Raw genomic sequence first — 11,515 nt, forward strand, 5'->3', positions numbered from 1 at the left:
TAGTTCAATTTGCAGTTTTCAGTGGCCTCGCTGGGATTCCTCTGGGGGTGGCTCTCACTGGAGCAGTTACTTTACCAGTTCCTCCTTTGGTCAGCCCAGGGGGCTGCTCTTTGACGGGTGGGGTGGAGGGGTGCCACAGTGCCCTGATTAAGCAAGATGTGCCCACGAGCGTTGTGGCTTCACAGAAAGCTGTGTGCAGGATGACTCTGGGCTCCCCACATGCCAGAGGCCTTGGAAGCAATGAGCTGTTCTGTGCACCAACACTACACAGGTCTGGGATTCCAGGAGAGGCCTTGTCCCAAGGAAAGTAGGAAGGCCTGTCAAGATGACCCCAGTAACCAAGGGGTCACCCCTAGCTAGCAGACGGAGGTATTATGGGTTGAATGTGTCCCCCTCAAAAAAGATATGGTGAAGTCCTAATTGCCAGTACCGCAGAATGTGTCCTTATTTGGAAATAGGATCATAACAGACGTAATTAGTTAAGGTGAGTCATGCTGGAGTAGAACCAGCTCCTACTCCAATATGACCAGTGTCCTAGTAAGAAGATGGCCATGTGACAGCAAACACACACAGGGAGAGTGCTATGCGATGACGAAGGCGAAGGCGAATCATGCGGCTGCGAGCCCAGGAAGGCCCAGGACTGCGGGCGCTCCAGGGAAGCCAGGAGGGGGCGAGGCAGGACACCCTGCAGGTTTCAAAGGGATTTTTAGTTTTCCGGAACTGAGAGACAATACATTTCTGTGATTTCAAGTCACCCCGTTTGTGGTACTTTGTTACAGCAACCCTAGCAAACTAATACAGGAGGGTACTTCTGAGTTTAAGGGGGTGGCTGATTTCAAATCCACCCCCCAGATCAGCCACAGGGCACATGGGGCACCCTGGCAGAAATGGGCCAGGTGTCGGAACCCTTTCTCCCAGTTACACAGCACTCCCAGCCTTCTCGCACCCAGAAATCACATGATCAGCAGACTGTGCTAGGAAGGGAGGTTTGTCAGCTCCACGCCAAGGTGGTGAAGAGTGGGCACATCCTCTCCAGGCTCTTTGTCTCTCTTCCCCCACCCCCAAGTTGATCATAGAGGACTCAGGGCAGGACTCTGAGGTCCTAGGACATGGCGGAGCCACCAGGTGGGAGAGGCCTCAGTCCCCAGGTCAGCATGTGGCAGGTGGCCCAGAGAACAGCAGACTGCACTGTGCTGTCAAGAAATATATCTTTATTGGTTTAAGCAACTGGGATTTAGGGGCTGTTTGTTATAGCACTGAGACAATCCTGAACCATGCAGGGTCTGGATGGGAGAAGCAATAAACAAACATGGGAACAACTTCTTCCCTGAACTGTGGGCTACACAGACTGTAGAGAGAGTGGGGACAGGGACATATTCCCATCCCCTTAGCACCTAAAGACCTCTGCTGCCCCAGGTCTGAAGCTGGACCACGTGGAGACTCCACTGTTTGTGCAGGAGATGGCACAGGCTGGGGATGGCCGGCGGAGCTCTGTCGGGAGCTGAGGTCACCGAGGGCAGTCGGGGCAGCAGGGGACCCTCCCTGAACCCGGGGGTAGCACGCACAGCAGAGGTGGGGCTGCCCCGAAGGCGAGGGTGGGCGGCGAGCAGCGTCCAGCATCGCTGCTCCGCAGGCCCAGCGGGCCAGGGAAAGGGAAGGAGCCACTTCTGAAGCCCGCGAGTTCACATTAGCTGGTCTGTTCGCCGTGGAAAATGGAAGACACTATTTTTGGTGTAAAAGGTCTGTGTGATGGATTGGGACCTGGCATGCACTGAAGGCTTGGTGTCCTTGATGGCATCCCCTGGAACACAGCAAAGGTCCGGGTGAGCTGGGGCCACCATGCCTCCAGCCCGTCCTCGCCCAACCCAAAGGGCTGAGGGTCGTCAGGCACACACTGCTCCAGCCGCTCCAGTTGTTAAAATAGTGCGTTCCTCTGCACAGTTAGGAACAGACACTGCCCCTTTTGCCCCTTGACCTCTACCATAGGACCCCATCCCTTCCTAGGATCCAACAACTAATGGGTACGCCTGGCACGGCACGGGACCTTGAGACCCTGCTTTGGCTCAAGTGCCAGGATGTGCCCTGATGGACGGAATGCAGACCTTTCCAATTGTTAACTAGTTTAAACCCATCCCTACCCCAAGCTCACTTACCCCTCATCACATTGCTCCCCCAGTCTAGTGCCACCCCACCCATCCCAGTGCTCCATGGTGAGCACCTCCAGGGTCCTGCCCATGCCCATAGGTTGCAAAACCTGTCTGTTGGAATAATAATTAATAATAATACCAGTCACCATTTGTTGAGCATTTACTATATGCCGGGCACTAGATTGGTGCTTTCTCTCTGTAAAGGGGCATTTGGGGCTGACCCAGCTGAGTCTTTGCTCCCACTGGGATGATACATCTTCTGTCTGTAACATGTTGGGGAGGTTGGAGAAGTGGTCAGCAGGAGGTCTGTCATCTCTTTCCCATCTGGCCCCTGAACTGGTTGGGTTAGGGGCATGAAGCCAGAGGCTTACAGGATGTTTCAGAGCAACTGTGAGCTTAAGCAGAACCACCATGGAGAACAAGTCTCCTGTCTTCACCCTGAAGCCGGCATGGCTCTAGTACCCAAGGGGATCCAGAACCAGCATCCCCACTCCAATGTTCAGGTTACTGGATAAAATACATGAAGCCCTGTTACATTTGTATTTCAAGATAAACAAGAAATAAATTTCAATATAAGTACATCCCATGCAATATTTGGAGCAAACCTATACTAAAAAATTGATTACCTGAAACTCAAATGTAACTGGGAATACTATACTTTTTTTTTAAAAAATGTTTTTATTGATTTCAGAGAGAGGAAGGGAGAGGAAGAGAGAGATAGAAACAATAAGGATGAGAGTTATTGATCTGCTGCCTCCTGCACGCCCCCTATTGGGGATTGAGCCTGCAACCCTGGCAAGTGCCCTGACCAGGAATTGAACTGTGACCCCCCCTGGTTCATAGGTCGACACTCAACCACTGAACCATGCCAGCCGGGCTGGGCATCCTGTACTTTAATTTGCTCGATCTGGTGGCCTCACATCTGGCAGTGGCTTCGCAGGCAGTGGGCGAGGACCATGGGCCTGGCAGGAGGGAGGAACAGGGAAGACCTGCACTGTCCTAAAGTGAGATTCGCTCTGTGGCACAGGGTGTCAGGTTTTTTTCAGAAGAACCGATGGAGTAGATAGGACTCAGGACACTGCTCAAATGCCCCCTCCCCACTGGGCCTTCCCTGACCACCCATCTACCATAGCAGCCCCTCAGTCTCCATCTCCTTCTCTTGGTTTCTTTCTTTCTATAGCTTTGTCTCTCAAGTGTGGTCCACGGACCAGCAGCGTCGGTGTTATTGGGGGGCTTGTTGGAAGTGCAGAATCTCGTCCATCTGGCCCTCCCCTGCTGGATGGGAACCTACATTTTAATGAGATTCCCAGGTGGTCCCTGTGCGCAGTAAAGCTTGGGAAGCTCTGCTCTGGAGCTCGGTCCTGGAAGAGTGAAGGTGCCTCTTGTTCGTTGTCAGCTCTCTGTGAGGGGCCCTGTCTGTCTTGCTCTCTACGGTACCCCTGGGACAAAAGGTGCCTGATGCATATCAAGTGCTCATTTGTTGAATGAATCAATGAACAAACTAAAATTCAAACCCAGGCTTCCTAAGTGCAAACTAGGTCATTCTTCTGAGCTTTCTCATTCACAAACTCATTTGGGGCAGAGTTGGGATTCTGAATGAGAGGATCACATGTTGAATGAATGAATGTCAGTCCTACCCACCTCATGGGATGTTTGTGAGGATAATTCCTCTTCAAGGTGCTTTCCCATCTGATTTCCCCAAAACTCTGTGACACAGGAAGGCAGATACTAATTTATTCTCATTTTTCAGATATGGAACCTGAGGCCCAGGGAAGTTAAGGTTCTTGCTTGAGCTCACACAACTTGGAAGTGGTATAACCAAGAGTTGAATTAACATTTCCTGATTCCAAATGGAGGCCTCATTCCCTAGTTTATATTCATTCATCTGATCACTCATTCCACGGTCATTGAGTACCAGCCCCAAGCTGGGAGGACATTAATAAGGTTAACTAAGAAGTCCTGAAACCCACAGGGCTCACCAGACCAGATGGAGACGCAAGAAATGGTGACACAGTGGGCCTAGGGCTTTTGCAGACTCAAAAAGCTGACAAATGCCTGGCCACCATAGATCAACTGTTGAGTGTCAACCTGTGAACCAGGAGACTGCGGTTTGATTCCCGGTCAGGGCACATGTCCGGGTTGCAGGCTCGATCTGCAGTAGGGGGTGTGCAGGAGGCAGTGGATCAATGATTCTCTCATCATTGATGTTTCTATCTTTCTCTCTCTCCCTCTCCCTTCCTCTCTCTGAAATCGATTTTAAAAATATATGTTAAAAAAAAAAAGCTGCCAAAGCACAGAGGTGGACTCAAATCTGCCTGGAAGACTCTCAGAAGACTCCCAGAGGCAGTGACATATGAAAGCGAGCCAGCAGAGAGAGAGGCAGGAGGAATATTCCAGGTAGAGACACCTGAACGTGCAAAGGCCTGGAGGGGAGAAGGTGCCTGGCCTGCGCAGAGAGCAGTGAGCCAGGAGGATGTGCTGGTGAGTGAGGGGTGACAAAGCAGGAGGCTGCAGAGAGGCTGGGCCTGCCTGCAGAGGCCTGGAATGGCAAGATGGTGGTGGCCCTTACCCAGGTGCCAGCCGTACTCCCAGGATGACAAGACTGGGTACTGAAACTTCTCCTCCGGCTTCTGCCGATGCCGCTCCTGGAGGTACAAGGCCCGGCCTTGGCCGTCATGGGAGATGCCTTGGAAGAGCAGCTGCAGGGTGCTCGGAGGCACCTGCCTCATTTCTAAGCCCGCCGGTCTAGTCTGGTCTGCTGGCCCCGGAATTGCTCTTTGGACCTCCCAGGCTCTGTCTCCCCTGGACTGAGGGCCCTGGACACCTACTTTCCTGGATGGCTGATCCCTGAGTCTCCTGGTCTCTGGCAATCCAGTCCTTCTGTCAGGGGAGCTGGTGACAGGCAAGGACCCTACTCCCAGGCCTGAGCTGAATGCAGCTGGCTGGGGCCTCTTCCTGCGCAGGGGTCCTTCCTTGGGGTACTTGTGGCCATAGTTGATCTTCCAGGCGACTCGAGCGGCAGCCTCCTTCCTGATGCGCTCCTGCCAGTAGCCTTGGTTCCGGGAGGTGAGCAGATCCTTCATGGCGGAGAGAGGGAGCAGGGGGAGGTTGGAAGCATTCTGCCCACAGTTCTCTGGCCTGTGTTTGCATTGCTGCCGTCTCGTCTCCAAGGATATGTGCAGCCAATGAGGGCTGGGTTGCCAAGGTCCTGCTGGAGAGGAGGGGCTGAGGACAGGGGGACTAGGGGCCATTCATAGGCTGTAGGAGAGACCAGGGGAAAAGAGCGCAAAGCCACCACAACCCACCCAGGGAGCTTGGCAGGAGGCTGTGTTCTGACTCAGGGGCCTTGGGATGGTATATGGGGTGTCATAGCCTCTATTTCATTTAGCAAACTCCAGTGTACACCTACTATGCACCAGGAACCCCAGAGGGGCCAAAGAGAAGTCTATTTTCCTCCCTCAGAAAGCTCTGGACACATGGCTGGGCGTGGGGGTGGGTTGCCATAACGACTCTGGATGCCAGCTCCTTAGACACAGCTGGGCACAATGGGATGACCATGGGTACCCTTAGTATTGAGAGGATGACATTAGGCCAGCGTATCCCAACCTGGGGCAGTGCCGGCGTGGGGCCGCCCTCCATGAGTGTCAGCAGCTGTTTAATAAGCCCCTGCTTGGTACCTGCTGCTGTGCTGTGCTGCACATGCCTTAGATCACCCCTTAATTACTGGGGCTCCCATAGCCGCCTTTTCAGATGGAGGCTTAGGGAAAGGATGAGCTTGCTCCGGGGCACACGGTTGGTATGTGGTGGTTCCTCTGTGCCAGGCCCTGAACTGGGTTTTACTGAGAGATTTCACTTAATCCTCACAGTGACTCACCAACAAGCTTCTTACCTCACTTTTCCAGATGAGGAAACTGAGCTCAGCAACGGTACATGGTCACTCTGGGATTGACGCCAAAACCCATGCCACTTATGACAAACACAGAACTCTACCACGGCGTGTGACAAGCACCATGAGAGAGGCTGGAGCAGGGCGGGGCAGAGGAGGACCCCCCAGGACTCCAGCAGCACCCAACTGCCTCCCTGACCAGGGCCCTCCAGGGGTGAGTACCAGTGAGAAGGAGGTTACCCATCATGCCCTGGGGCCACTCACCTTTTCACTCTCTGCCAAGTGTGCTCTTTTTTATTCATTCAACAAACATTCATTTGCTTTTGAGCCTATGCCAGACACAGAGCCAGGTACTAAAGGTAGATGAGGAGGGACAGAGTCCGTTGCTTCCTGTCCTGAGGGTTTCACAGCCCAGAAGGGGAGATAGACTCTTAACTGGATGGATAGAAGGGGAGGCAGGGAATGTGCGATGGTCAGGGGAGACTCCCTAGAAGAGGTGTCCTTTGAATGAGACCTGAACTATGAACATGAGTGAGCCAGGCAGAGTGAGGGAAGCCTGTTACAGAGTGAGACTCCCAGTCTGAAAGGCAAGAAAGGACACAGCTGCAGAGACTGCCCTCTGGCCTCAGTCTTCCCAACTGTAAGATGAGGGCTATGAGGAAGTTTGGGGAATTTGGGAAGAGTGCGAGCCAGCAGGTTAAGTGGGACAGCCTGGGTCTGTATGTCTCCTTTGGAGCACTCACTGTAGTCGCTGATTAATTGTGCAAACACATTTTAAATCCAGGCTTTTAAAACCTGGCTGTATGTAGCCTGGACGGTGTGGCTCAGTGGTTGAGCAGCGACCCGTGAACCAAGAGGTCCCGGTTGGTTCCCAGTCAGGGCACATCCCCGGTTGGGGGCTTGACCCCCAGTAGGGGGCGCGCTGGAGGCAGCTGATGGGTGATGTTTCTCACCCATGTTTCTCTCCATCCCTCTCTCCCTGCCCTTCCTCCCTCCCCCTTCCTCTCTGTCTAAAAATTAATGAAAACGTTTAAAAAACCAACATCTGCTTGTAAGCACCATTCTTTCTGCACGGAGGGCCTTCTATGAACGCCGCGCGGTTGCTCAGCACCGCGCCCGTGCTTCTGGGGTACAGCCTGGGGTACGGCAGAAGCTCCGGGAAAGGCCCCCGACGACAGGGGGGCTGCGCGGCGGCTCGGCTGCAGCGGGGACGAGGGGGGGGGGTCAGCAGTTGCCGAACCGAGGGGTGGCAGGACCGCGACGTGGCGTACGATCTCCGAACTCGAGAAAGCCTCCCTGACCCAGATCGCCCCCGCCCCTGGGCTGGCAAGCCCAGGGGCGGGGAGCACGAGGGGGCAGAGGTGAGGGTCCCCTCCTGGGGCTTTGGTGACCTCGCGGCTTCCGCCCGCTGGGGCTGCAGCAATTTGCGTGTCCAAGGCGACCCCTGGCGGTCACCTTGGCAATGACAGCCGGCTGGCCGTCCTCCCGCTCAAGAGGCTGACAACCAGAGGGAGCAGGGGGGCCTACCAGGGGCTCCCCTGCGGGGTGGATAGGGAAGGGGAGGGGAAGGAAGGGGAGGGGAGCAAAGAAGCACCCCGAAAGTGCTGCCTTCTGAAGGGCCCAAGGACAGCCGACGGCCCACAAGGAGAGCTGCTTTTGGATTCTGAGTCCCACCCTGTCCCAGACCCCCATTCCTAAATTTAGGCTTCCGGGTTTTATCAGGGCCTTGGTTGTCACTACCCTGTGCGACTTCAGGCAAGCCACTTAACCTTTCTGGGCTCCGACAAACTCCTTTGTAAAATGAAGATAATCACAAGAAGTGCCTAGCGTTAATGTTATTAATGATGATAATTTTCTTACTCTAGATCTGTTAACCCATGTAAAACCCTTCCAGCGACCTCTGGGAAGGTGTGGGCCAGCCCCCAGGCCTGTCTCTGGCCTACATCTGTGCTAAGGGAAAGGGAACTCTGAAGCTGGGAAACCAGGGAGGCTGGGGTGTGAGCTGGGGCTTTCCATAGAGCACCTGATCCAACTAGCTCCCTGCCCACCTATCTGGCCACTCCTTCAGGCCACCAACAGCCCACCTTGCTGGCAGTTCTGTCATTGGCCCATCCTTGCCCGCTGATGAGGCTCCACCCCAATCTGAAGCCTGGAGCTCTGTGTACAAGCTCTCTAGGACCCAGTCTTCACCATCCTTCATAGCCCCTCCTGGGTTTAAGCTCTCGGTGCAGAGAATCAGCTTAGGCACCCACGCACAGTAGTGATTTTGTGAACCCTGACCATATACTGGACACTGTGATGTGCTCTTCACATGCATTTGTCTGTTAATACTCAGAACACTCTATGGAGTAGGTCCCATTACCCCAATTTATTGGAGAGAGAACCGAGGCAGTTTTCTGGGAGGGTAAATGATCTGCCGGAGGCTGTGGCAGGGCCAGGATTTGAGCCCCCTGGCTCATGCTTGTAACCACCATGCTAAATGGCTTTCCTACAAGCCCCCTCCCCTCGTTGAGGTACCCCTTCCACTCTGCCTTAGGGAGCTGAGTCTCCCCAACACTCAGGCAGCCCTTCTCCCAGCCGCTTTGGGTGGGGAATGGTTTGCCCAGGCAGTTGGGAGATGGTTGTGTTGTAGGATCTTATAGAGGTTAATCTTAGACTATACGTTTCCCATTATTTTTCCGGTTTATGGATGAGGGCACTGAGACACAGAGAAGGTAATTGTCTGAGGTGTTTGAGCTGGTGGCAGAGCTGGGACTGGGATCCAGACTTGAACCTGCAGCATTCGACCCAGTGCTTTCTGAGCATTTCTCACACACCAGGTTATTCTGCTGCTACTTGCTGCTTGTAGCTGGGCCTGAAGCTGGCATTTCCGGGGCTTGGCATCTCTGCCAAGGTTTACTTCTCTGAGATCACTCGCCAATGTTCAGCATCAGCTTTGCCCTAAGCATGTCCACGCCAAGGAGAGGCGTCCTGGTGCCTTGGGAAGGTCCTGGCAGAAGGTGTAATGTGGGCCATAAAAGGCTCTCAGAGTCTTTCATCTTTGAGCTTTGTCCTGGGAAGATAAGCATGTCCAAAATACGAAACACCCTGGAACACCCTTGGATATGAGCCACGTGAGTCAGGCTTGTAAATTCCCCATCTCCTGCCTGACTGCTAGAAACTCTTGAGGAAGAGAGAAGTGGGGTGGGGTGGGCCACCCTAAATTCCTGGCACATGAGCTGGTCCCCTGTGGGCTCAGGGGCTCAGACAAAAGTCTTATCACAAAGCAAAAAAGATCCCTTTGTTTAAAAAGATTCCTCCCACCATGTGTTTGGGCAGTGTCCTTAGGACAAAGCCAGAGGGAAAATCAAATTCAAGCTTGCCTTGAGCGATGTGACATTTTTACTCCCTCTTAGAGTTATGATTTGCTATTGTGCGGAGAGAAAAAAAACAGAGCTAAACAAGATGTGTTCTGGGAGAGTTTTCATCAGTGGACTCCTCTGATTACAAAGCCCCTTCCCCTCCGAGTTAATGGAGACTTGGACAGACTCCACTCCTTTCCCAGATCCTGCTTCCATCCGGCCCAGCGCGAAGGCCAAGGGGCACTGAAATTAAGGATCTTGTTCCCCATTTCAAAATACAAACTTGGGGGGATGGCAAGGATCGAGCACTCGTTTTTGCCATTAACCTTTATTTTGCTAATTCTTCAGGCTGTGCAATTTTCGAGGGAAATTAAATCCCTATGTGCCTGATTCATTTTACACCAAACTCATCAAAATGGGCTTTCAAGCTCCCTTTGAAGTCTTAAGACTAGACATGTGGTCAAGGGCCCAAGTGTTTATAAGTGCATTGGAAACAGAGACATGTTAATTAAATGTTTCCTTCTTGGCAGCATTGATGAGTGCTTGCCTCGCTTTCAGAAGGAAATTTGATGAGGAAGAGGCAGGCATCTGGGCTTGAAGGGGGCAGGGCCTCCCCTGGGCTGAGGATCTCTGCAGGGCAGCTGGCAGCTGTCTGCCTCACCTCCTTCCGCCACTGGAGTGAGGGCCCAGGCAGCTCCTGGCAGGAAAGGGCAAAGTCAACCAGTGAAAGTCAGAAAGGGTCTGGCACCTGGCCTGTCCAAGGTTAAGTTTTGGTTTTCAAGGTGTTTGTACAAACAATAGCTGGTTCCCATAGTAGCCAGTCCAGGTGCAGATAAGAGCTGCCCCGTGGCTCTAGCTGTTGACCAGAAGCGCACAGATTTCACCCTGAGATCTCTTTGAAGTAACTGGCAGAGGACCACCAGGCGCAGCCGTGTGGGAGGCAGTCACTCTAGCAGACAGCAGTGGCTGAGACTCAACAGCTTGCAGTGGGATTTCATGTGATCCTCACAACCACCCGACAGTGGCACTCTCCGAGAGGTGAAGCAACCTCCCCAAGGCCACAGGCCAGTGAATGGCTGAGCCAATGTTTAAGCCCAAGGTACCTGATGCCAAAGTCCACTCTGTTAACTGGCAAACACTGCCTCCCCAGCAACCAGCCAGGCTTCAAGGTGTGGAAACCAATGGCTGTGGCTCTGTGCTCCCCTGGGGACAAACCCAGCCTACTGTGGCCTGTCCAGACCCCCTGGGCAAAGCCTGCACTCCTCAAAGGCCACAGACCTTGTCAGGAGTCGAGGCCCTCTGGAGAGAGCACCTACCGCTCAGAGGTGAACAAATCACCACCGCGATCAACAAAGTGGTGTCAGGAAGAGACACAGACACAGAAGGATCCAGAGTCTTTTTTCCCTGCCTCCTCCAACGCTCAACCCCAATGGATGGGGGGGGGGGCAGCTGAGACTTCCCATCACCATAGCAACTACTGCCAGGGGCGTATCAGGGCTCCTGGGTTCCCTTCCTTCTGTGCGCCTGCTGCCGCAGAGCTACGACCAGGGGGGCTGAGCTCCCTCTCTGGAGGACCAACAGGCAGGGGCTCAGGGTCTGCAGGAGCTGAGGCTGCAAACACGGCATTGCAGCACCTGCGTCAGCGCCACTGCTGTAAGATGGGAGGAGGCAAGGGGCGAGGTACACCCGTAGCAGGAAGGAGCAGCAGAGGAAGAGGGGAGAGAGGGGACGCTGTAACACCAACAAGCCCTGCAGTCCCAGGGTAGTGGGGTGGCAGGTGACAGGGCTTTATGTTTGAATAAACTTCCTAATATGGGGGTTTCTCTCTTTTCTAAACCACAGCCTTCACCTAGGTGGGTTTCATGTGTGACTCCTACCTGGGGCAAGTCCTAGCAAACCTCTCCAAGAGGCTGAGTGGGCGCTGGGGCCCACGTGCCCCTCCCAGGCCCCGCACCCTCAGGCGAGCCCTGTGTGGATAAATTCCCACTGAGGCTCAGGGAGAAGCTAGACTTCCCCATGCAAAAAGTCCAGGCTCCCGGTCAAAACAAGTTGCTATAATCTGTGTCCTTTCGGCCAGGGGTTGGAAGAGCTGGGCAGACTCAACCATTTACTCAGAATTACACCATCCAAGAACAACAGGG

The 11,515-nt window shown here is 53.8% G+C and overlaps 1 protein-coding gene across 1 annotated transcript; it reads right to left on the reverse strand.

Annotated features, from left to right (window-relative positions):
* Positions 1-1,192: 1,192 nt before the first annotated feature.
* On the reverse strand, positions 1,193-5,281 carry LOC308567501 (uncharacterized protein). The gene is made up of 2 exons (XM_081159139.1): positions 4,717-5,281; positions 1,193-1,801 (listed from the first exon to the last, which is right to left on the reverse strand). The coding sequence occupies exons 1-2, from the start codon at positions 5,228-5,230 to the stop codon at positions 1,683-1,685; spliced, it is 633 nt and encodes a 210-aa protein (XP_081015265.1). The 5' UTR covers positions 5,231-5,281; the 3' UTR covers positions 1,193-1,682.
* Between the last annotated feature and the right edge of the window lie 6,234 nt (positions 5,282-11,515).

This window comes from Miniopterus schreibersii (assembly GCF_964146895.1).
Source record: "Miniopterus schreibersii genome assembly, chromosome: 15".
In the NCBI taxonomy this organism is placed as follows: Eukaryota; Metazoa; Chordata; class Mammalia; order Chiroptera; family Miniopteridae; genus Miniopterus; species Miniopterus schreibersii.

Bases quoted from the DNA above. Each gene is read 5' to 3' on its own strand.
- LOC308567501 (XM_081159139.1), bottom strand. From the start codon at position 5,230: ATGAAGGATCTGCTCACCTCCCGGAACCAAGGCTACTGGCAGGAGCGC. The intron at 1,802-4,716 runs GTAAGGGCCACC...GCTGTGTTCCAG, and splicing joins GGAGTACGGCTGGCACCTGG to GGGATGCCATCAAGGACACC.